Genomic DNA, 26,747 nt, shown 5'->3' with positions numbered 1-26,747 from the left:
TGTGCTGGTCAGATTTACCGAGGCTATATGCAGCTACTGTCATTCTCTAGGTTTGTATCAATTTATGAGTTCCTTTTATAGTTCATAAGGCAACTCCAAGGAGTGTAAGGGACCTGTAATTTATAGCCATGGTATGTTAATTCTGTGAAATTTAGTCTAGTTAGGCCATACGAATTATGATGGCACTTATAAGTTGTTTACACAAAACAACAGGATAGATATGTATGTCTTCCTTTGAATAGTAATAAAAAGAAATGCCTGCCAACTTAATTTATCACCAGACATGTTCATATTTAAAGCCCTTTACAGCGAAATAAAAGCTTGACCTAAAGATTATGGTTACTGCAAGCTTGACAGCAGCTGTAACTGTGGTGTAAAATACTGTAAGGGCCTTGACTGCCACAATAAAAGCTCGGTAGCTGGTGTGAAAAGCTGTTGCATGAGGTGAATGTGCTTGGAAATGATTACAGTAATCCTTCCAGTCAGAGATTTTTGTTGTTGTTGTTGTTTGTTTGTTTTTGTTTTTTTGTTTTTTTTTGGTTGTTTTTGGTTTGCTTTGCTTTTTACTATTCTTTTTTTTTTAATAGTAGATCTTTTCGGTACTGTATTTTGGTTTATTTATTTATTCATTTTATTTATTTATTGACTGTGTTGGGTCCTCGTTGCTGCACATGGGCTTTTTCTAGTTGCTGCGAGTGGAGGCTACTCTTCATTGTGGGGCGTGGGCTCCTCATTGTAGTGGCTTCTCTTGTTGTGGAGCATGGGCTCTAGGCGCATGGGCTTCAGTAGTTGTAGCACACGGGCTCTATAGTTGTGGCTCATGGGCTCTAGAGCACAGGCTCAGTAGTTGTGGCGCACGGGCTTAGTTGCTCCGTGGCATGTGGAATCTTCCCAGAGCAGGGCTCGAACCCATGTCCCCTGCATTGGCAGGCAGATTCTTAACCACTGCGCCACCTAGGAAGTCCCAGTCAGAGATTTGAGAAGTCATCTGGTTCAAGCCCCTAGAGGTCCCCATCAGGTCCAGAACTTCCCCATGTCATGTGGTGGAACTGCAGGCTTGGCCACTGTGTCTTCCTGCGTCACCTCTCTGCTCCAGGGCAGAACTGCAGACTTGACATTTCCCATGGATGCATCCATTCTCTCATTCCACAACCTCTCTGAGGCAGTAGAAGGAAGAAAAAAATGGCATAAAGTCTTTAAAGAGTTTTGTATGGAGAAAGTTTGTTTAAAATTCACACTGACATGAATTTTCATGTACATATGCATCCATTTAGCCCATACTTGGGTGCCTGCTTCGTGCCTGGCATCAGGGTGAAGCAGAGTGCCTCAAGCACTGGACAGAGGGGCCAGACTAGTGCAGGACTTCTTGACTCAGCACTGTCATCATTTTTAGCAGCATCCTGGCCTCCACACACTGGATGCCAGTGGCAGCTCCCTGTCCTGACAGCCAGAAATGTCTCCAGGCATTCTTGGAGATCTCTGGAGGGGGATGTGCACAGTCGAGAAGCACTGGGCTTGTGGGCACTCCTGGTGTGGGAGACAAACAAGCACACAGTAGAATAAGTACTAAGTATGTATGTGAAGATGGCCTAAATATAAGCCACGGAACACTGTGAAAGATAGTAGGGAGAGGTGGCTTCCAGAGCACTATCAGATTCACTGACTCTCTCCCAGGCTGACACTTAACCACACTGCAGTGCATCTTGAATAGCTAGACACGTTTGTTTATGTGACATCAGAATTGTGCCTTTTCAAGCATTAAAAAATTTTGTTTGGTGAAGGAGGTATCTAAAATTCTTTTTCTCTTTTTTTAAAGTTTAATATTGCTAATGCTGAATTGCCAGGAAATATCAAGGGATGATTTTATAATTTTCTAATGGTAATTACATAGTGCAGTTCTGCCGTCATGTAGCTACATACGTGCCACATTGATCGGGGGTGATGAGTGGAAGCTCCTGTGCAAGCACAGAAGGAAGAATCAGATGGTTTGCTTACAAGTTTAGCACGTGGCATTTATTATTAATGACTTACTAGGTCTAGCTTCTGAAAATTATCCACTTACTTTCCATCAGAGGTAGAAGTCATTGTACAAACTGTCAAAAAAAGGTTTATAAGGTTTCTTTTCTTTCTTATAGAAAAGGTGACTTTTCTGTAGAAAGTCACATTTTAACTATTTCTTATCAGAAAGAACGTAGCATTTATATATAGCATAATTTATTGGTAATTCATAAACTGCCTTTTCGTATCTTATATTTTAAACTGTGACTTAAGTTAAAAATTATAGTAGTAATATTTATTATTAGAACTCAAACTTGCATTTGTAATATGCAAAGTAAAGGTCTGTGCCCCTCTCAAACAAAAATAAAAACAAAAACTAATAACCTCTTTGGTGGTATTTAACATTGTTATTTTTCTGTGATCTGTTCACTGCAGTTGTTATTTTTCCATATAATTGCTTTCCTCCATAGAAATTACCATCATTTTATGCTTTTTCCCCTACTGGCACATGTTGTTTGGAGGATGTTGTGAATGCAGTTTCTGTGCATTGCTGAGTGTATGTTTCAATCAGAGACTGTGAAATGCCTGTTGTTCTCTCACGTTCATTTATGAATCATTATAAATCATAGCCAAGCTACTGGCTAGTTATGTTTGCTAACACTCACTGTATTATGCACTTACATCTGAGTGGTGGGGAAACGTGGAGTTGTGGTGGGATACATGGCGAGCACAGGTAGCTCCATGGGGTATGATTTTGAAGAAAATGAAATAAACTGACTGACTGATAAATGCAAGAATAAGGCTGACAGTGATTAAATATCTTGTACCCAGTAAATGCTCAGCGGAACCTGCATCAGCATCGTGAATTAGAGGCCCTTCCATCGTAGCATAAACCCCTTCCTGTGGCACTGTTTGCTCAAGTTAGCAGTATTACTGATGAAACTTGGGTCCGCTCACCCGAGTGCAGGGAAGCCAGTCTACTGACACCAGGTTGTGGTGAAGGAAAGTGTAGCATTTATTGCAGTCTCCAAGCAAGGAGTCTAGGTAGCTAATGCTCAAAAAACCTGCACTTTCTAGTGGCTTTTAGGGAAATGTTTTTAAAGACACAGTGAGGGAGGGGGCTTGTGGGGAACATGATCAACTCGTGGGCATTCTTCAGGTTGGTTGGTGGTGAGGTGATTGATAGTCAACATCATCAACATTCTGGTTCCATTTGGCCTGGGGTCTGCGTGTTTGTGATCAGCACACAGGCTTGTGATCAGCATATAGTTAACATCTTCCATCTGGTAGAGGTTTCAGTATCTGTAAAACAGCTCAAAGGGTATGGCTCAAAATACTATCTATAGTCCTTGAGGAGGAACTAAACGTCTTTGATTTTGTTTAATGGCTAAACTATTTTTTTGTTTTGCTGGACTGTTTTCCTTTGTTTCTGCATTTTCTCACTTTAATTAAATTTATTCTTTGGAACTTGGGGAAGGCCTGGGAGGCTAAAGGTTTTCTGCAGACAAGAAGCAGGCAGAGGATGGGATGGGGTGGGGGTGAGGGGGTGGGAGTGGGGGGTGGGGCAGTGCCAGTGGGGCATGGGTGGGGAGATCTGTCCCAGGAATGTCCCATAGGGTCTTGCTCAGTTACAGCAGTAGTTAAAGAAAAATTTGTATCTAGTGCATTTGAAGACCAGATGTTGATAACCCATCCAGTTTTCTAGTTTCAGAAATACAAACTGACCTTTGGGTACTGACTCTATTAATGTTCAGATGAGTTAAGGGTAATTGAGTTTTTCAAATTTTGTAGTATTCATGTACACCATATGAAGGCAACACATGTAGTTTCTTTTTTAAGCAAAATATGTTCAATGATCATTTTAATTGGTTTGATTTTATTAAAGGAAAAAGATGCTTCTAGCATTTGCATTTTTACATAATAAATCTTTTATAGTCAACATGAGAGATTCAGTAAAATAAGATGCTTATTTCTTTGTTCCATTAAAGGGGGAAAAAAAGACATCACCTTAAACAACTGCCTCAGCCCTGATGTAGACTTGTTTCTATTTCAACAAATCCTCTGGGCGTTAGGATTATAATATGTATAAAGCGATAGGTAATGTGAAAACTTTAATTTACCTGTTTCTTCTTAAAATCTGGTTTATAGCTAGTGGGAAGTTGCTGTATAACAAAGGGAGATCAACTCGATGATGGGTGATGCCTTAGAGGTCCAGGACAGGGAGAGTGGGGGGGAGTCACGGGAGGGAGGGGATATGGGGATATATGTATAAATACAGCTGATTCACTTTGGTGTACCTCAAAAGCTGGTACAAGAGTGTAAAGCAATTATATTCCAATAAAGAGCTTAAAAAAAAATCTTGCATAATATTTTCATTACCAAAAAAAAAAAAGAGCTCAGCATCAAGGATAAATTACTGACATTTTCCATAATTCACTTTACATATATGAGAATTGCAGAGCTAAAATGTGATATCCCAGACCTCTTACATATTTTATAGGATACTTTCTTTCAAGAATCCTTTAATGGACATTGTTTTCATAGAATTGCCTTGAAATTAATTAGTAATGAATTGTAGAACCCAGCTGCCTGGGTTTGAATCTTGGCCCCACTAAAGACCTTGGACAAACTACTTAACCTTTCTGTGCGTTGGTTTTCTCATTAGTTAAATGGGCATAATAAGTATACCAACCTCCTAGGTTGAATTATTAAATGTAATGTGCTTAGAACAGTCCCTGGCATTTAGCACATGCACTCTGCAGATGACAAGTAAGTAAATAAATGTAGACAAATTCTTTTTTTAGTGTTAATTTATTGTTGAAAATATCTCCAAAGACATATTTTTTTCATTCAGTTTATTAATTCATGCAAAAAGTATTTATTGACTCCCACCCCCTTGGTTGAAAGGTGCAGAGAGGAGCAGGATAAGCATGACTTTTGTCCTCTTACAGGCCAAGGCTTAGAGACTGACATTTATAAAATAATTACACAACTAATTACTTAATTATGGTGTTATTTGTGTCACATATTCAAGGTGTTGAGTTATTTTGTAGTAGGAGAACTGACCTAGTCCATATAATTTTAAGGTGAAATGTGAAGGCTGTTAGCTAGATAAACATGTTTGATTATAGCAAGAGGATGAGAATGTTTCCAGTAGGGGTAGCAGTCCATACAAAGGTTCATACGTAGCATAGGAATAACAGTGGAGAAAAATGACAACACCTGCGTTGATAAAGGTGTTTTCATTGCTTTTTAAATTCATGAGATCTGCTCTTTCCTCTGTTATGTGCCCTGTTGTCTGTCCTCCTGCACATTCTTCCAGAGCAGCATCCCCTTTTCCACCTCTCAGTCTTCCTTACTGGGTCAAGACCCCCCTAAGCAGAGTCTGTACATTCTTCTCTTTGATGGTGCTACCATCATCCTGTTGTTTGCTCGACATATTCCTACTCCTTTTTAAATCCTGTTTTTTCTTGCCCTCACTTTTTCAACTACTCCTAGGTCAGCTACTTATTCCTCAGTCCAAAGGAGTATTTGGATGTTTGAAAAATGGGTAAAAAGAAGCTTCTTTTGCAAACTGTTAGAGCTAATAATTTAGGCTCTTTGGACACTAAGAACATAACTCTGATGGTGTTTTATTGCCTAAGGAAATCTTGCTTATTTTTTGCTTTTGACCTAGGAAATATTCTAGTTCAGAATTTTTTCCTGATCATCGAAGGACTAGCTTAAGTTAACTTTGGCCTGCATTATTCTCTTAAATTGTCTTTTTATATCTATCTAGATTTTTAATCTTTTGATCTCTGTTTTTTGAATGCCAAATCTTAGAAAAGTGGGAATTTCTAAGAGGCTTCTTTATATGGTTTGTTTCTCCATTACTACATCTTGGGATTTATATCATTTTAATGAGAGAATAATTATTAGTAGGAAGTAAAAGAGAAATGTGGTTCTGGCTGTAAGCATAAACTTAAAACCATACACCCATTTTATGTTTCTTAATACAGATATGTTATAGCTGAACTGTGCTAAAGTGAGGGTAATTGATGACGAAGTGGCATTTGTCTTCAGAACACAAGTGTACCACTCAGGTTTCTCCAGAGCCAATAGGATGTGTGTATGTAAAGATATTTATTGTAAGCAATTGGCTCCAATTATGGAGGCTGAGGTGTCCCAAGATCTGTAGTAAGAAAGCTGGACACCCAGGAATAGCTGATGTTTTAGTTTTAGTGCAGAGGCAGGACAAAACCCTTGTCCCAGCTCAATCAGCCAGGCAGGAGGGGTTCCCTTTTATTCCTGGGATGGTCAAACTTTTTATTCTATTCAGGCCTCCCACTGATTGGGTGGGGCCTATTCACATTAGGGACAGCAATCTGCTTTATTCATTGTACTGATTCAAATGGTCATTTTATCTAGAAATACCCTCACAGACACACCCAGGATAATGTTTGACCAAATGTCTGGGCACCCATGACCAAGTCAAGTTGACACATAAAGGTAACTATCACAAAAAAATTTGGTTTAACATTTAAAAATCAATTACTTTAATTCACTGAAGTAACAGAATAAAAGAGAAAAAAATATGGTCATTTTACCAAATGTAGAAAAAGCAACACTCATTTCAGATAAAAATGCTCAGAGAGAAATTTGTCAATAAAGTAAGTATAAGAAACCTACAGTGAGTGTCATACAGCATGGTGAGATATTGAACAGTTTCTCCCTAAGATTTGGTGCAAAATGAGAAGTTTCATTCTCACCACTTCTGTTTGTTATTTCACTGAAGACTGGCCACTGCAGTGAATCAAGAAAAAGTAGTCAAGGGCATGAAGATAAAAGAGAAGTAAAACTGTCCCTATTTGTAGATGATTGTTAATGAAGAATATAGCTACACACAGATCTAGATCTTCTTCAGTAGAAGAGAAGAAAGAACCCCAAATAGACCCACACTTATATGGCATTTAATTTTTGTCAGTGGCACAAAAATGATCCAGTGGGGTAAAAAGTCTTCAATATTTGTGAAAAAAATGAACCTTGAACCCCACCATATAAAACTACTAGTTCAAGATGGATCTAGACCTGAAAGAGAAGGCTGAAATATGAAGCTTTTGAAAGAAAATATAGGAGAATATCTTTATAACTTGGGGATAGAAAAAGGTTTCTTAAGTCATAGAAAGCAATAATTATAAAAGACAAAAATTGATGAGTTAAACTTCATTAAAGTTAAAAACTTCCACCCATTAAAAGACATAATTAAAAAGACACAGATTAGGAGAAAACGTTTGCAAAACATATATTTGATAAATGACCGGTATCTGGGATAGGGCTCAGACAACTCAATAATAAAACAACAAAAATATCTCAATAAAAAGTGGGCCAAAAACATAACAGACTCTTCACAAAGGAAGATATACAGAATTAAAATGTGTTCACCAATGTGCAGTTGTTCCCAGTAGTTTCACTCCTAGTAGGAGCTAGGCTGCAACGTTGTTGGAAGGACTGGAGGAGTGAAAGGGTGTGTAGGGAAGATGGTGTTACCTGAGCTTGGGAACAGCCAAGGAGCTTTGTGCCTCTGCGTTCCTCAGCCCCGGCCTGCTGTTGACACTTTTCCAGCAGCCTGCTGCTGAGATCTTTCGACTTTCTTCTGCCTTCTAATCTCTGCAAGTCTCCTTAATGTCAGAACCAAATCAGAACCCTTTTGGTGTGGGGCAGTTCCATATAGGGAAGAGTTCAGAAGGACTGGGATGGTGCTGAGTATCAGCACTCTGTATCCTTTACTGTCAATATATTGCCCGTTTTTAGGAGCACTGATATTGATGACGAAAGAATGTAGAATCAAGTCTTCACTTTACCACTTGCTTAATTCATGACGTTTGTCAAATTATTGATTCTCTGTATCCTGCGTTAGTAAAATAGGAATGTTAATAGCTTCTCATAGGGATGTGAAGATTGAGATAATACAAGTACCGATGCAGTGAGAAAATGCTTTACATTTATCATTGTGCCAGCACGCAGTAAGCACGCGGTACGTGAGAGATGTTTGCTATTATGACCATCAGCTTGAATTCTTTTATTACAATCAATTAAAACCTTTTAAAAACCAAGAACTGGTATTTAAGAGAGGTCCTCCTTCCCTTTGTCTTATACTTAAGAACCTAGGAGACTAACCATAAATGAAAAAATACCACGAATAACTTGCCATTGGATACAAAAAGTCATGAGTACCATTGCTGTATTTTTTTTGGCACACGGGCTTAGTTGCTCCGCGGCATGTGGGATCTTCCTGGAGCAGGGATCGAACCCGTGTCCTCTGCATTGGCAGGCAGATTCTTAACCACTGCACCACCTAGGAAGCCCCACCATTGCTGTATTTAACTGATCGCTCTTGGTGAGACAGTTCCTGCTGCATCCACTGTAGGAATTTCACGTTCTGGTCAGTCAGGCCTTCTCAGAGGCAAGACTTCTAGTCTGTGATTGACAAGATTCTCAGATGTTGCTGCTGCCAAGTAGTAATTGTTAAACTGTTTTATTAAAAATGTAAAAAGGAAGTAGTTGAATATTAAAAAAAAAAAAAAAGGAAAGAAAAAAATTACACATTTACTTTGAATTGCTGGAAGAAGTCCAAAATAAAGGTTCTTTTTTAAATTTGGAATTCCAATAACCTTTGCAGTTCAATACCAATAAGTTAATATTATCTTTTGATATATACAATTCATTTTCAGGCACTTAGTAATTTTATATCTTTGTGGTTACAGGTTGCCATGTTTCTGACATTTTATTATTAAAAGTAGTATTTAGATCTGAGTATTAAAGTGAGATGGTATTTTAGACTAGGCTTTTAAAATAATGTATTTTACAACAGGTTTTTAAAAATTTGATATTGGTCCTGGGACATTGGAATATGTAACTTCTGTTGGTTTAACAATACTTAATTGCTATTTTGATGTTTCTTTCTTGATAATATAGAGACAGAAATGTATTTACAGGAGTATAAACTTTTCCTGTTGAAGGCGCTTTTGTGCGTTGTGACCAGCATTTAAAATCTTAACTGGTTTAAACAGCCATATGGATTTAAGTCTCCAGATTAAAAACATGGGGCTAATTTATGTTTATCTTTAGGCCTGATATTCTAAACATACTAATTGACCTTAATTGTTTTGAACATATGTAAAAGTGGAAATTTGAAGTAGTCTTCTGCTTTGGCAGATTCTTATATGTAATGTTCTGTTACTGATTTTCTTGTTTATTTAATTTTTATGACTCTTTTCTGGCTCACACTATATGTCTGTCTCACCTGAGAACTCATTTCATTTCATTCTGACTATAAAGTCATTTTCTTGTCAGTCAAATGCTAATTGTTATGATCAGGTTTCCACTGTCGATACATTTCCGGTAACAATCTGGAGAAGTAGATTTAAAAATCCTCCCTCTGCTTATAGATGATTTTAACGTTTTTTCTGAGTATATCATGTACTTAGTTGAGTGTGTAGATTCTGTCTTACGATGGTCTTAATGGGTCAGAGTTCTCCAAAGTTGTAGCCTTCCACCTCCTTTTGGTGCAGAAAGAAAGTAGACTGCGTCCTTGATGTGCGTCTTCAGTTATCTGTCTGGCTCCTCTTACCGCACTGTCTTCTCTCTGGTTCTTCTGTCACACGTGGCTTCCTTCTCAGGCTTTGGTTCCCCACGTTGTGGCACAGATGACTTTTGGCTTTTCTCGGCTAACAGATGAGGAACAAGTCCTGAGGTGAATCCCCGGGGCCTGCCTGGGTCGTGTGCCCACCCCTGAACCAGTCACTGCTGTCGTTGGGATGGAATGTTTGATTAGCTAGTCCTGCCTTACCTAAAACACAAGGCCTGGGCTTGGGGAGGATTGTTTTTAGTGCTCTTTTTAGTCAGAAAACATCCTAATGAAGAAAAGTCTTAGGAGTGAACCGTGTAATAAAATTTAGTAATTTAATTCTGCTACATCAATTTCGGTAAAATTTTGTGAACAAAGTAAATAATGAATTATAAATTATAAATAAAAACAGCCCTATTCAGTTCCACAAAACTTAACCAATGGTGAGAATTGCAAACTTTTTCCAGATTTCTGCCCTCCTTCATGTAGCTGCTTATTTATGAAGTTTGGTCACTGCACTCACACCTCTTTCCTTGTATTAGGCACCAAAATGTTTGTAGAGGGAATGCTGTCATAGCTTGTTACCCCAGACGTTATTGCCACAGCACAAGTATTAGATTAAGTTGAGAATGGATGTAAGTTAATATTTGATTAAAGGACTGGGCCTTCTGTTAGTTTTCTTTAATTTATTTATTGGCTGAGTTGGGTCTTCGTTGCTGTGCGGGCTTTCTCTAGTTGTGATGAGTGGGGGGGCTACCCTTTGTTGTGGTGCGCGTGCTTCTCATTGCGGTGGCTTCTCTTGTTGTGGGGCATGGGCTCTAGGCATGTGGCTCAATAGTTGTGGCTCTAGAGCGCAGGCTCAGTAGTTGTGGCGCATGGGCTTAGTTGCTCTGCGGCATGTGGGATCTTCCCGGACCAGGCATTGAACCCGTGTCCCCTGCATTGGCAGGCGGATTCTTAATCACTGTGCCACCAGGGAAGCCCCAGGTTTCTTTTTCGTATTCATTTCACAGAGAGGGGAGATAAAAGCCTGTGGTGGGATGGGCTTTGTGCTCCTGCACTTGGGAGGGAAGACTTGCCATTTGCAGTCTTGGGCCCAAGACTGTGTGGATCAGGTGGGCACTCTGCAGCAGGATGGGTTTCCCACCCAGAATTAGAGTCCTGGGGAGCCATCTTCAGCTTATTTCCTGTGTTCTTGGACAAAGTGAAAAGGCGGACGTGGTATGTGATCATTGTTTATTGCTATAAAAAGCCCTCCTTGACCCCCGCCTTGTCGTCCAGAAGACCTCAGCAACAGATCTTGGAATGCAGAATGAACTGCAACCAAAGTGATGAGCTAGTGTCCTAACCCTGCCATTCCCAGTGCTTTACCTTCCATCCCCTTTATCTGGGGTCTCTCCAACCCCATGAGGAAAGGTTTTTGCATTTTGATTTGAAGGATCACTGCTACAGCTTGTGTTTATTCACTAGTGAAGGCGGGACATTCCTGGTTTTGTCTTTGACAGTGGATGGATTGCAGTAGGCAGCCACATCTGAGGAAGTAAGTGAAACTATAGCCCTGAAATAATTTCTTTTTACCCATAGAGATGAATAATCTTTACTCTGATTATTGCGTAAGTTGTACAAATAGGGCGCTTTTTTTTTTTTTTGGCACCAGAAATATGGCTGAATGGAATTGTTTTAAAGTGGAGTTGTCTTTACTGCTTGGCGGGATTTGAGGCTAATATCGGTTGTATTGATGGTTACTTTCTGGACTGAGTCCAGTTTGAATTTAAATGTATTAAAAGTACATGTGAATATGAGGGAATATAGATCATTAAAATTGCATTTATTATGTAGCCTTTCTTTTTCTAAACATTTAGACTGATTGAGTTTCAGTAGTGTAAAAATAGAACACATCCTACCAAATCACTTTCTAGATTTTATCAGTAGACCCATTGCCCCTGGGGTAGTGAAGGATTTCTCTTGTCCAGAGCTTGTTAAAGATCATTACAACAATGACAATTCTACATTTTATTTGTATTAACCAAATTCTTAGAGAGTGGATATAGAGTTAGAAATCTGAGTTTTAGGTTGTAGCTGTGTGTCATTTGCTGGACAAAAAAAGCGTTCCTTAATATTTACGACATGTTTCCAGTATTTAAGGCAGAGTCCTCATATTTGCTAATGAAATACTTTGAGATCTTCTAATCAGAGGTTCTATGTAATGAACAAGTAATTCAACTTTTAAATAAACTATGTAAGTAGAAATGAAGCAAGTAAATAATTCGAATATAATAAGGTCAGCATTAGATTTCATTTTCATTTTCGTCTTGCTTCTTACATTATGGGCAATATTCTAGTGTTTGGCAGTCATTCAACTAGTATTTATGGAGCACAAACTGTGTGTTGGTGATGGTGAAACGGATCTGAACCCTGTCTTCACAGAATGTAGGTTCTAGGGCAGGAAATAGACATTAACCAAATAAACATACAAACGTATGATTAAAAATTGTTGTAAGTGACTTGAAGGAGAAGAACAAGATGCTAGGAAACGAAGTACTTCTGGTTTCGACAAATATAGAGAAATCAAGAGTGGGAAAGAAACTTTGTCACTTAAGAAAGGGCTTTGTCTTTTTTTGGATATTTCCACTCCAGGTGCAGAGCTTTAGTCCAAGCAGCCTCGTCATGCCATGCCCACTTCTAGTTGCACCCACCACCTCCGTCCCCACACAGTCAGATTGAAGGAAATGGATCAGTCTCTCACATGTGTATATCCATTATAGGTAGATGAATGTATGTATTACATATATGATCATGTGTAACCTGTTTTCTCCACTTACTGGTAATGCTTTTCCATATCTCTAAATGTTCTCCCATAAGTTATACCATGAGTTTTTAAAGGAATATCCTATTGTTTCTAGAAAATGTTTTTTTTTTCCTGTGTTTTAGATCTTTGATAAATACTGCTGAGGTGAACATTCTTAAACATAAGCTGGTACATTAAGGAATAATTATTTTCTTAGGATAAGTTCCCAATTGTTAAATTACTGGTCACAGATTATTCATATTTTAAAAGATTTATTACATATTTAAAAGTTTTGTGTTGCGAAGTTGTTGGCATGATTTATTCTTAAAATGTCTGAATGGTTTAATGCAGCTTCATTTTTTTTTTGCTATTTTTGAGTCTAAAATCAAGCAACTAATAGTAACACTCATGGAAGTTAGTTCTGCATGTTGGATCCCTGTCGGCCTTAAACTGATTTAAATCCTGTTTTTCCCATCTTAATTTCTTAGAATAATAATGAATCCTCTTATAAGAAATGTTTTTCCATAGACTTCCTTATTTATGGTGTTCTAAATTTGGCCAGAGAGAAATTGAAGAAACACTTAAAAATCCATTGTGTGCTTTTCTGTCTTCTATTTGTTTTTCTACTGGTTCATTGAATATATCTACCTTTTTCCCCTGCTTTAAATCATTTTACAAAATTAATAACAGAGAAAAGATAATAGCGGTGCCAAACATATTCTCACACTTGAGTGGGAATGCAGGAACTGCCAGATGAAATGAATCTGAGATGCTGAATTATTTACTTATAGTGCTGTGTGGTTTTCTAAGGAAGTGTTGCTGAAAAAGTATCTGTTGTCAGTCAATTTAAAAAATTTTATTTCCAACAAAATTGTTTTCCTTTTATTATTTAATGTTAGATTTCCGATCATATTGTTAACATTAGAAAGCCTGAAATAAATTATACTTCTTCCTAAAGGCATTAAGTTTTTGATCTAGTTAGCTTTCATCCGGTTGTCTCTTGTTTTAGAAATAGTGCCAGAGAATTTTTTATGTGGCAAGAGACATGCGATCATAGTGCATTGGGTATGGGATAGTGTTTTATGACTGTTAAATAAAGGTTTCATTTTTCCTGAAAATATATTAAAACTTCAGTATGACATATAGGATTTAAAAATGATGGTAACCTAGAATTTATTTGAAAAATAACAAGTTATTTTTGTTTCTCTCAAGTGAGAATACCCTTAATATATACAGTCAGCTCTCCGAATCCTTGGGTTCTGCATCTGTGGGTTCAACAAATTGTGGATTGGAATATTAGAAAGATGAATTCTAGAAGATTTCAAAAAGCAAAACTTGAATTTGCTACCCACCTTGGGTAGCAAATTTATATAGCATTTACATTGTATTTATAACTATTCCCATAGCAGCTACATTGTATTAGGTATTATAAGTTATCTACAGATAATTTAAAGTATGTGGGAGGATGTGCATAGGATATGCAAATATTTACTATACCATTTTATATAAGGGACTTGAGCATCTGCAGATTTTGGTATCTGAGGGCAGTCCTGGAACCAGTCCCCCATGGATACCGAGGGACAATGGTACGATCCAGAGCTTCCATTCTGGGGATTACATTGTGCATACGTGGTCGTTTTATTCATTTTCCCCTCTTATTTGCTCCTCCCTCTCCTCTTTAGAAAACAATATTTATTTATTAATCATATTTCCTACCCTGATATTAGTGTTTGAACTGTACAAAAAAAGATGGAAGAGGTAAGAGGATGTTGCCTTCATCTCCAGTTCCACAGAAATGAAGAGGTGAACATCTCCAGCATTAGATGATTCTTACCATGGCCAGTATTTTATCATGAAACCCGGGGGCGGAGTGGCTAATTCTGCATTCAGCCCCTTGAGTTACTCAGCATGTTCCTATGTGCTTAGTGGTTGCTCAGTGAATGGAAAGTTGAAAATCCCTGAGATGCTAGTAGGTAGGATATTGAATCTTGCATCCCTTGAACCTTTTTTTCCACTCTCTCTCCTTGTGACATCCAAGTCACTTAGTGATTTTGTGCCTCAGTGTCCCATCTATGAATTATGATGATTGGAGTGGGTGATTTATTTCCTAAGCTTCATTCCAGGTGCAAGATGAACTTCTAATTGTATCCAGTTAGTCATTAAAAATATTTGAAGGATTCAAAAGTCAGTGTATCTGAGCATCTCAAGAGAAGGATTCTGTGTTGTATACTACTATGCCATTTCTGTTGGCTCTCTCACATATGGTGTTACAGACTCTTTGGAGCAAATATTTATATTCATAAATCACTTAGATCCCTAAAACTCTGCAGAGCCCTATTTTTATCTGATTTTGCCCAAATTTATCACCCATATAAAGTGTGACATGCAACGTGTGAATTCAGAACAAAATAACTTCATCTGTTCCCCGATACTAAAGAGTTCAATTTCATGCTGTGTTTTATGTGGCACAGTGGGAGTAGATTGTATAGTATCTGCAACTCTGAACTTCCTTAACCTTTCTATCAGATACGTAGGTAAGTGTTGAGAAGCAGAAATTCTAAAAATAATTCCTACGGAATTTTGAAGAGACCCCTGGAGCAAGCTGTTTGAGTCCATTCCCCTTCTTTTCGCATAGTTTTTCATTGTCTGTTTGAGCAGTGTTCCCATGGGTCAGAAGGATAGAGTTTCTAGTCCCATACCTTAAATTGCTTTATAATTGCCTTACTTTATAAGGGAGACATATCCTGGCATGGTGAAGCCTGAAAATATTCAGAAGAAATTAATCTGAACCTATTAAAAGTAGGGGGAGCAGAGGAAGCATATTTTGGAAAGTTGCTAGCTAGACTGGATAAACTATCAACACGGCATGATGTCATGCATAAAAAGCAAAAATAATGAGACCCAGGCATTTGTTCTCAGCTACAATTTCAACTTGGTTATGGGTCATAGAAAAAGAAGTTTAGGATGGAAAAATGTGGCCCATGTTTAAATTAAAAACAATTTAAAATGTGTTAAATATGATTTGGTTTTGAATGTCCCCAGTAGATTGGTTAAGACTATGGAGGTTATTCTAGATTTGAATCCTGTAAAGGCTGTATTACTTGTTAGCAGCGTGACATTGGGCAAATTAACTAAAATTCTCTGAGCCTCTGTTTCCTCATATGTTTATAAAAGGTTATTTACTGAAAAAATATTTTTAAGGGTCTCTAATCCTCTAGGCACCTAGAATGTAATTCTCAAAAAGACAGACACAATGTATATTTTTATGGTTTAAAATACAGTGGGAGGGGAAGACAAAAGTATCTGAAATAATTCACAATAATGATGTATTAAAGTGAGAATAAGAAATTCAGTTCTGGTATCATATTTTCTTACTATGACTATGATTATCTTTTTGGCCTTTAGGGATATTTTAAAGCTACTTTCTTCTTCATGTCCATGAGAACAAAACATTTAGAATTTTTCTCTGGGTGTGTATCCTGGGATCCCCAGAGCCTTTAAATGTTTTGTGCACCTTGACACAATCAGGGTTATGTGAGCTCTGCAGAGCAGTCTGGGGAAAAGCAAGGAATGTTCAGGTCTCCTCCAGAACTTGCTTCATTAATGGATATAAGGACAAAGGAAATGACCTTTGCACTCTTTGTATACTGACTTTATTGGTCTTAGAATTGTATTTCTTTTCTCTCCTTGTTCAGTCAGTGTAAACGTAATTATATAGTTTACTTTTCATGTGATCTGGTGAAATAGCCTATTACTTGTCTGATATTATATGAAATGTTACTCAGGAGATCAAAGTGCTGTTCAAATATTATTTTCACCTTAATTCTGAATATTTAAAAACTTTGTTTCTTTTATTAAAATAATACTTATACATTTTTAAAGTAGTTATAATTTTCTCCCAAAATTATTTATGAAGAGGGTACATGTACAGATGAGCAATGATTGAATAAGTACATAGATGAAGTGAATCCGTTTTATAATGAATATTACATATGACCAAGGGGAGAAAAGGCCCATCTGGGTGTACGCTGATGGATGCCTAAGTATGCTCCATCGATGGGAACTGGCAGGAAATGGGGCGTTTTCTGTTCTACTGTTACATTAATTTCACGCAGGTTTTTTTAGCTTGTTTGAAGAATCCCATGGCTCTGCCATCTTTGAAAATCAGTTCTGTAAAATATAAGTATTTGAGTACATACTGAAACTTTAAAACATTACATTGTTTTACAACAGCATTTTGAGTTTCCTTCAGTATTTTGTGAGGAAGAGGGTTGGGAGGATCATAATTATGTTTAAAGAGCTCAGTCGGTCAAGTGTGTTTACACACTTAAAATTTTTTGAACCCCTGTGAGAGAGCCAGGAAAACATTTTTATATGAGGGAGCTGACTCAGAGCTCAAGGCGAACCCATTTTTACTCAGCTAATAAGGAGAAGAGCTGCCATCGGTTCAAGGTTCAACAGGTACACAGAGCACTGTGGCTGCTGCTTATTCATCATTTTAAACAGTTGTGTTCATTAATCTGGTGGAATCATCACCAATGTGGACTTTTTAAATGCCTGGTTTCTTTAGCTCAGCATAATGTATATGAGATTCATCCACATTCATTATACTGATTCTGAATTCCCCTTTTTCTAATGTACACTTAGTTTTGAGTCAGTTAAGAAATACTGGTTTGTTTGGATTATTCCAAGGAGGGTGAAATTCTGCTCACATTTGTAACTGGCAATGAAAATTTTATGGTAATAAAATCAGTTGACTACAGAAGTAGAATGTTATACTTAAAAAAATTTATTTGGAGTAATTTCAGTATAAATAGGTTCCTTTACTTTTTTTTTTTTTTTTACAGTTAATTAGCACATTAAATACTTTTATTCATTCTTAATTGTATGGTGAATGTAAAAAGAATAAAAGTTCCTTCAGGAATTTTTGTTGTATCTCAATAGGTTAGATACTTATACAGATAGTAGAATGATATCCTGTCAGTAGATGTTGGTTTCATTAACTGCATAATGCATCTATTTTCTAAAATTGTTTTTATTTAATGATTCTTAGCAACTGTTTAAATTAGTCCATGTTTCTGTTAAAATAAATAATTAAATTCCATAAAAATCGAGTGGCTTCTTCATTGGAACAAGATGCCTGAAAATATTAATCAAAATTACTACCTTAAAAATTTTAGTGTATATTGGAAAATAGTGTTTCCCTTTCTTATCTGAAATGAGAAATAACTAAGTGCACCAGAAGAAGTCTGGGGTTCCTGGAATTCTGCAAATTTAATATGAGTTACCAGTGTGGCAGTTTTCCAGGACGCTGGGCCTTTCTCGCCTATGTTTGGTATGATGCAGCGGAAACCCACTTCACTTGTGTTGATTGGGTGTATGTTTATGTAGTTGTGAGAGGAAGATGAAGATTCTAGAGTACTGGTAGATTGATAGTAACATAGTTTGTTTTAATGCTAACAAATTTACCAGTAGGTTATTTTTCACATGTGGAGGGGAAGAAGAACTTTTAGGTTTTGGACATGACTAAGTTGAAAACAGATAAAAGGGTTAAAAATGAAGAAACAAAAACAACAACAAAAAAAAAAAAGAAAAGAAAAAGAAAAAAGAAAAGGGTTAAAGAATAAGAAGGAATGAAAGAGATGTAAGTCTGGAAAAATGATAGATCAATTGGTCAAAATATCTGGTTAAGAAAGACTCATGATAGCCTTGTCCACTGAATACCCACGTTCTGTAGTTCGGGATTTCTCCTGATGCGCTAGCCCTAGAATGGTCTAAACCTTTTTTTTTTTCCCCAATGAAGTATCTGAGCTTACTGAGTCACATTCTCGCTTAAGTAAGAGGTTGCTATGCTTAATATTTTACTACTCTAAGTAGTATCTTTGTTACTACTTAGAGTAAACAATAATGAATAGTTGAGTCTAATAATGTTAATAATACATTCTTCTTAATTCTTATTGTCATGGCTGAAGAAAGTGTGTTGTTAGAAAACAGTGAAGTGCAGAATATTTCTCTTCCCTCTATTTTTTTTGTTTTGGCTGTGTTGGGTCTTTGTGGTTGCACTTGGACTTTAGTTGCGGTGAGCGGGGGCTACTCTTCGTTGTAGTGCGTAGGCTTCTCATTGCGGTAGCCTCTCATGTTGCAGAGCATGGGCTCTAGGCGCCTTTATTCTTTATTTATGAAATTCTTTCAAAGGGCAATTTGTAATATACAAACTTTTGGGCTCTCAAAGCAAATGAATGGTGATTCCACTGAACGTTTGGCATTTTCCCAATTTGATACACAGTCCTATATTTTCATAGCTTCTATGTTTGGAGATGTAAGACAGCTTTGCTCTGTGTTGGATAGGAAATGGATGCTTCTTTCTTACTTTATTTCTGATCTAATGTAGTAATTTGGTTGTGCCTTGAAGATAATTAACCGATAACTTTCAAAAACAATAATTTCCTTGGGAGGGGGAACTAGATTTTGATAAAAACCTAACTTTTCCAATTATTGATTTGAAATTTTGAAGGACATAGGAATTGATATACTGTTTGTGTTTTTAAAATGAGTCATTTTCATTAAGTGCAATTACAGTGGTTACCATAAAGGACAGTTTCTTACAATGTTCTTAGGTTTTAAGAAACACTGACTACTCATGTGTCACCAGAAGACAGCAACGTGTGCTTCATTGGACATATATAAATCTTAAAAACAAGAGTTTGCCATCATTGGCTCCTCTCCTCTTTTTGATTGTCCTATTCAGTAAATCTGTTTCATTCTCTGCATTGGTCCCTTTTTATAATTGTGGGGAAATTAATTTATAAGAAAAATTTAAACATTATTTATCCTCTTTGGTCTGTGATATACTGTGGTTGACATTCATTGGAATTTTGTATGTAGAAAAGAGAACATTTTCCTGTATACGTATGGAAAATTACTTTTTAATTCTGAGATTCAAGTGAATAGGATCTTACATCTCTTGCAACTGCATGTATGGAGCCATCTAACACACCAAGCTCTTATATTGATGAGAAGCCCCCTTTTGGGGGATACAGGAGAGAAGGCACATGAATTCAACCCCACCCTCACCTTATTGTACCTTATAGTATCCTACCTGGCAGGATTCATGATTCATTTGTGTCATGGTGTTCCCACTCGTAAATGCCTAATTGCTATTGAGCCTTCAGTTTCTGTTATTTCTACAAGAGGGGAAGCCAAGGAGTTGAGTCTGATAGGAAGGCCCCAACCAGGAGCTGGATGGGAACCACAGTGGGTTCCACCTGTGACGAGGGCCCAGCCCTCTCACATTATCTCTCAATCCCCTGCAAGTCCATAGTTGCTCTTGATTTTTCGAAACCTCTGTGCACTTCTCCTTCACTCTTAAGACCATTCTTCATACTGGTAGCCTGATTCTTGTTTTCTCAGTTACTTCAGCTTTCCCACTAAGGCAAAATTTAATGACAATAGGAACCTCTATATTCTTGTAGTCAGGCCAATTTAAGGCCTTCTTCCCTGTGTGTCTGTGTCTCTTTTTTTCTGGTAAGGGCTCCAGTCCTGTTGGATTAAGGGCCCACCCTACTCTAGTAACACCATATGCAATTACTTCTGCCATAAGCCTATCTCCAAATTAGGTCCACATTCTGATGGGGGTTAGCACTTCAACATACCTTTTGAGGGGTGGGGGGGAGGACACAGTTTAACCCATAACAGCCACATCAAGTGGCTCCTAGGCTTGTTATCTTATTTTAGGCTATTCTTTCCTTAGTTCCTTCCTAATTTTATCATTTAATTGTTATCAATAGACTGAAAAGCAGAATAATTTCACACATTTTTGCATTTCTTCAAAGCCTTCCTTATCAGACATTTGCACATGAAAGCTTTTTCCCCACCATAATTAGCCATCCTGTATGTCACAAAGAAAATACCTCGGTGTGGGTTTTTTATCAAGCATCAACTTCTTATTTTATTAATCATATATTGCAGTTATATGAAATTTCTAATTCTACAGTTCAGGTGACCAACTTAGTATTTGTTGCCTTAGAAAGTTGCTGATTTTTAGAAACATTTTCATCTTGAAATTAGATTGCTGGTTTTCAGAATAAATAACAAAGAGCACAAATTTGACCTCTTGGGAGACAGTAACAAATCGTCATGATTCTGTGTAACAGGCCTTGGGGCGGTGAAGCACGGAAGAATTCAGCGCTCACGGACTCCTGACAGTGCCCTTTGAACTTGGACTTAGCATTACGTACATTACGTGCTACATAGCTGGTCGGTCTGTTCGTAAAAGAAACAGCAAGAAAAGCCATTCTTATTAGTGTTTTCAATTCATATCCAACATAGATGGCTTGAGAAGTATTACCTATTATTATTGGCTATTGCTCTTTGTACCAATATGTAGTCTGTAAATTTCTTTGTTTCCAAATGGGACTGTTAATGTCTTCCATTCCTACTAATAAAGTCACATAGCAGATTCTGTTAAATGCTCTCATCTGATCTTTAGGGCTTTAGATGACTGTTGTTTGTCACTACTGACAAGAGTAGATTTTCTCTGTGTTGAAATTTACTCCAACTATTTTTGACTGTGGCATTGTTCCCTTGCATTATTTTGGGTATTTTATGATTTTATGACTCTCTTTTTGAATATTTAAAATTGAAAATAATGAAGTGTGTGTCTTACACACACATATATACATATATATGTGTATATATGTTTTTAGAAAAGTCTTGGAATTTATTTTTTTCTTAAACTTTTTATTTTCAGGTAATCGTAGATTCACTTGCAGTTGCAAAAAATAATACAGGTAGATCCTTTGTATCCTTTATTCTGTTTTCCCCGATGGTGACTTCTCGCAGAACTATAGTGCAGTATCAAAAAAAAGAGGATATTGACGATGATAGAGTCAAGATACAGAATATTTCCACCACTGCAAGGATCCCTCACATTGCCCTTCTATAGCTAAACCTGCTTCCTTCTCAGCATCATCTCCTCCCTTAACCCTGGCAACCATTAATCTGTTCTCTGTTTCTGTAATTTAGACATATATTCTTGTATTGAGTCAAACAATCAGTTGAGTGGTAGATCTTGTTGCATGTGTACAAAATTCAAGACTTCCAGGAGAGAGGAATGGGAAATTAAAGTGTAAGACAAAATTCTTCCACGCCAAGGAAACTTAGATAGTCTACTCCTTTTTCTTCACGAAGCAAAAATTAGTAATAGTATACAAAAATAAGAGCATCTCTGCTGGTGAGTCTAAACTTCATTTCTTCCTTTAGTGAAAGGTTGCGTCTTAAACCAAAATAATCTTTAAATTTCTCAGGATCCTCATTTTCCATATTTCTAAGCCAAGATAATTATAGTAAAAATGACTTAGAACTCTCTCATAAAAGGTATGCCTCAGAGATGTTGTGGGTTCAGTTCCTTTCCCCACAATAAAGTGAGTCACACAAATTATTTGGTTTCCCAGTGCATATAAAAGTTCTGTTTGTACTATACTGCAGTCTATTATGTATAGTAGTAGTACTATGTCTAAAAAAAAAACCACTGTACATACTTTAATTAGAAAATTTATTGCTAAAAAATGCTAACCATCATTTGAGCCTTCAGTGAGTTATCTTTTTGCAATAGTAACATAAAAAATTATTGATCATGGATCACCATAATAATGAAAAAGTTTGAAATGTTGCGAGAGTTACCAAAATGTGGTACAGAGGTATGAAGTGAGCGTATGTTGTTGAAAAATGCTGTTGGAAAAATTGATAGACTTGCTTGATGCAGAGTTGCCACAAACCTTTAATTTATAAAAAGTGCTTTATCTGTGAAGCATGATAAAGCAAAGTGTGATAAAGTGAAGTGCAGTAAAATGAAGTTTGCCTGTACTTAACTAATAATAGAAAGCAGTGGTGTAGATACATAGTACTCCATTCAGAAGAATAATTAGTACAATTTGCATTGAGTGTTTAGGATGAATTTTCTTTGGATGGCAGGATGGTGAGCAGGAAGGCATTGTGGTAGGAGCAGAAGTACTGAGGTAAGGAAGCTCAGGGTGACTCTGCTCCATGGGTTGAAGAGAAATATTCATGTTGACTTGCAGTGGGAGAGAAACCTGGAAATCTCACTAGTGGAGACTAAGCTTAGAGCCCTTCAGTGCAGGGCTCAGGAGTTTAGACTATTTTAAAGGCAGAGCAGAGTATTACACCTTTTTGAACTCTGAAATGAAAGATTATGAGATACTTGAGGAAGATTAAAATGACAACTATAAAGATGAATTGGTGCTAGGAGAGCCTGCAGGCAGGGAAGTTACTTAGCTTATGCTAGGTTTTAGCATCTGACAGTGAAGGTGTCCTGGTAAAAGGATTTATGCAGGTTGAGGAAGAGCTAATTGTAGATGATGACAGACTGGATTCCTAGGGGTAGAAGGTAAGGGAGGGATTAGGAAATGTTGATTGTGAATATAGGAAAATATAAGGATTGTCATATCTTTATAACAACAACATTTTTGTTTGCAGTTGGAGAAGTTGGTTTAGGCATATTGACTGTTAGCTGTGTCCTGAAATGTTTTTTTTTCTTTTTCTTGAACTTTCAAGTCAAGATTGGAACTCTCTGGGGGAAGTTTTGGGCTGGAGATTATTAGGAAATTTTAAATTAATTTGCATGGAGTTGATAGTTGTATTGCCAAAATATTGAAAGACTTACTCTTTCAAGGTTGTTGTTGAGTCAACCAGTCTGTTGCCATGTGTGTTAGGGATGGTTAAGGTATGTTAGTTACATCTTTGAGACTACCTGTGTTTCACTATTTGAATTCTATCTGTCCCGTTGCATGGGGTATTAGCCTAGACACAATATAACCTGTGTGAGGTCTTTATAGGAAACTTGCTTTATAGGATATGACTGCTGACTATGTATTCATGAGAATCAAAGTTCTAGTGGATTCAAAATAATCGTGTCTTTGAACTTCTTATCTTAACACTATTCCTTCTTCCTATGGATGTGATTGTAGTGGTGATGGTGGGTGTTTCATGTGATATGAAGTAGAAGAGACTGTTTATTTGCTCTGAATTGTTGGTTACTTTGTGAAAGTATATTTGTTAATAAACATTAATGTGATTAAACTATATCTTGGCGAAAATTTGTCTCAACCTATTGGGTAAATTATTCTAACCACATGTTTATTAGCTACTTTTATTCATTGCCAACCTAGGTTTTCAGCTTTACAGTGTTCAGCTCGCTGATGCATCCTCGTGCTGGAAGGGTAATCCTTCTGTTGCAGGCGTGTTTTCAAATGTGTGCTCTTTCCTTTCAGTTTGTTCTTGGTATACAGTTTCCAAGAACTCTGCAATGCATTTTAACATCTTATTCTACTGTTTATAGATGTGAATATACAGGTTGTCACCTCCATTTGGAAGAAGTTGAGTTTATTACTAAATGTTTGAAACTGTAAGACATTATTCTCAATTATGTGATGACAGTATTCGTGTACGATGCATTCAAAGGACAACTCACTGTGACTTTACATAGTTAGCAAAATGTTTAAAGCACTCCAACTCCATTGCATTTCAGTGCACCTGCAGGAAAGACATGGTGAAAATTTCAATGGATATCTTTGTGAGGAAATTTCAACCAGACAGATACCAGCTTTGGAAACAAGGAAAGGATATATACACCATTGATCACACGAAGCCTACTCCAGAATCCACCCCTGAAGTAAAAGCATGGCTGCAGAGGAGAAGGAAAGTAAGAAAAGCATCCAGGAGGTAATGATCACATGCCATTCCCCCCCCATCCCATGGGTACTTACTCACTTAAAATGGGTTCTTGAACGTGATGTTCTCGAAGACTGTGTATGTGCTTCCTTTCTGTTTATTAATCATCAGTTTACTTGATAAATCTTACTGGAATTTGAGGCAGAGTAGTTTTAATTCTTAGAAAGTGTAATAGAATGTAAAAAGGATGTATATTGTGTCTGAGAATATTCTTGAAATTGCAATGCATAACAAATAGAACAATTCTAGAACTTCTAAACCCCTTACACTAATGTATTTAAAGTCTTAAATCAGTGCTCTCTATTCATCTTACTTTTGTCAACTCCAATAACTCAGTTTCCAACTTTTTGATTTTGCTACTGATTTTGACTTTTGGTAGTTTTCCTCTTCATTTGTCAAACATGTCAGATATTACTTTTCTCATTGGGATGCCTATATTTTGCTACATTATACACACTTGGCTTTATTCTTTCACAAGGTGTAAATCAGAACATGTGGTGTTGATGTAACGTGGTTGTCCCTGTGTACTTGAATCTACATTCCATTTTTGTGACCAGTGCCATTTCAAAAGCCTTTAGGCCTGTCATGGTCATCTTGCTGTCTTAAAACTCATTAAATAGGGTGTGTGTTACATTGCTCAGGTCCTCAGGCAACCTTTTTAGGCTCTTATATTTTCCAGGTTTATATTACATTTTTCTCTCCAATATTACTCGTTTTTCTTTCAGATTGTAAAAGTAATATTTGTGCATTGGAGAAAATTTGTAAAATAAGGAAAAGAATAATGAAGGAGTCCCAAATCACCCATAACCTCACCAGAGATAACCAGTGTTAACATTTTGTATATATCCTTTACATATATATTTTTTATTTATTATATAATATTATATACCTTTCCAAAATTGGGGCCATGCTCTATTAATAATTTGATGACCAGTTTTGTGGGTTTTTTTTTCATTTAATTGAATGATTTGCTACAACGTAGTTTTTAGTGCCTGCATGTATTTAACTAACCTCCTGTATTTGGACCTGTAGCTTGTTTCTAGTTTTTTTGCTAGTACCCAAATAACACTGTTATTTTAAATCTTTGCCCACACTTCTGATGCTTATTTTCTGACTCTCTCTCTCTCTTTTTTTCCCCCCTGACAATTTATTTTCTGCTATTTTAGAATGCTAGTGAGTGGAGGAACCTTAAGAACATGGAGTCAAACCAGCATTTTATAAGAGATATACTTGAGGCACAGAATTAGTTAGTAGCAGAATTAAAACCCAAGTGTTCTTATTTCACCCTATAGTCTACAGCAGTAATTTTCAAACTGTTACTTTTCAAATCAATTTAATAGGTTAGGAGCAACATTTTAAAATTAGGAGGTAAAAGAGAATAAAACGTATCATAGTCCTTCCCATGAGGTAAGGGTAAGTATTAATTCAGGGCATGTGTGAGCATGTGTGTATGTGTGTATTGTGTCATCATCTGAAATGTATAACTTACTGTGGGTTGCATTCACAGAAGTTTGGGAAACACTGGTTTAGAGTGTCACTGCGTTTTGTAAATGTGCTAATCCGCATTGCTAAAAAAGTTCCCTGTGGAAGGAGGCAGAAGTCAATCTTGAGTTCAATAGCCAATAGAACATCTTGAGAATTGTTCTTTAATGGACAGAGAACACAATACTCTACTTAGGGGTATGATCTGGTCTCTTCGTTGCTAACCACAGTGGTCCTTGTGGGTTGATACTGAACGTAGATCTATGACATTGAACAGATTTGAAGTGCCTTTCAGTAGGTTAAAACAATCAATGGTCTTCGCTCGCCCAGTTAGAAAGCCTAATGCTAAGGGGCTTGTTAGCTCACCTTTGTGGCCTGATCATCAAATTTGCTGATCTCCCGTAAGTAATATGCTCTGTCTAGGAAAATCTAATGAAGGGAATGATTCACTGAAATCTCAGAGATGTCAGCCATCTTAAAGTAACTGTACCCTGCTATTCATAGTGTAGAGATAGTCCACACAGACCACTGCGTGGGTTCCCAGTAAACGTGGTGATGATACCAATACTGTTACTTCCAGCAGCAGCCGAAGCTAATTTACATAGGCTATGTCTGGCTACCCCTTTATCTTATCTGTGATTTCCTATAGAAGAACACTAATGTGGTGTTTTTGTGTGTGTGTGTGTGTACTCTGAAATACATGTTATTTTGATTTGAGTTGTAATTCTTCTTAAATGAAAGTGTAAGAAATGTGTCATATACAGAAGGCATCTGCAACAAAGCTATCCAGTGAATTGCTGGAAAATAACTAGAAGAGGAAAAATTTAAAAGTGGCGTCCACTCTGAAAATAATTACTACATTGATATAAGATGTTAAATACCTATGGTTAGCCTTCCTCCTCTCTTAATTCCTTTAGCTAATGATAACTTGGCAGTTAGTGATTTTCATGTGTATTTTAGGATTATATGAAACTCAGGGAAATATAGCCGCCATTCGCCTTGGAATGTAAATAATCTATTCAGATTTTAACAACAGCTTAATGGAATCCCCTCATTTACTTTTTCTTTCTTCGTTATCTAAATATTATATGATTTTATCCCTGTGTCATCATTTTTCACTTTGTT

General features: G+C 36.9%; 1 protein-coding gene across 10 annotated transcripts in view; it reads left to right on the top strand.

Moving 5' to 3' along the window:
* The window catches only part of KDM4C (lysine demethylase 4C), a 414,703-nt gene that overhangs the window by 180,021 nt on the left and 207,935 nt on the right, over nucleotides 1–26,747 (top strand). For all 10 annotated transcript variants that reach the window (XR_009051206.1, XR_009051205.1, XM_057720401.1 and 7 more), the window contains one exon: nucleotides 23,938–24,131. Coding sequence is in view for 8 of the 10 variants with exons in the window: in XM_057720401.1 (XP_057576384.1) it covers nucleotides 23,938–24,131 (194 nt within the window). In the remaining 2 variants the exon portion in view is untranslated. The remainder of the gene's footprint in view (nucleotides 1–23,937; nucleotides 24,132–26,747) is intronic.

The sequence above is a fragment of the Hippopotamus amphibius genome, chromosome 2 (genome assembly GCF_030028045.1).
Source record: "Hippopotamus amphibius kiboko isolate mHipAmp2 chromosome 2, mHipAmp2.hap2, whole genome shotgun sequence".
NCBI classification, from domain to species: Eukaryota; Metazoa; Chordata; class Mammalia; order Artiodactyla; family Hippopotamidae; genus Hippopotamus; species Hippopotamus amphibius.
Note: the sequence above shows the minus strand (reverse complement) of the source record. Positions and strands in the feature narration are given on the sequence as shown.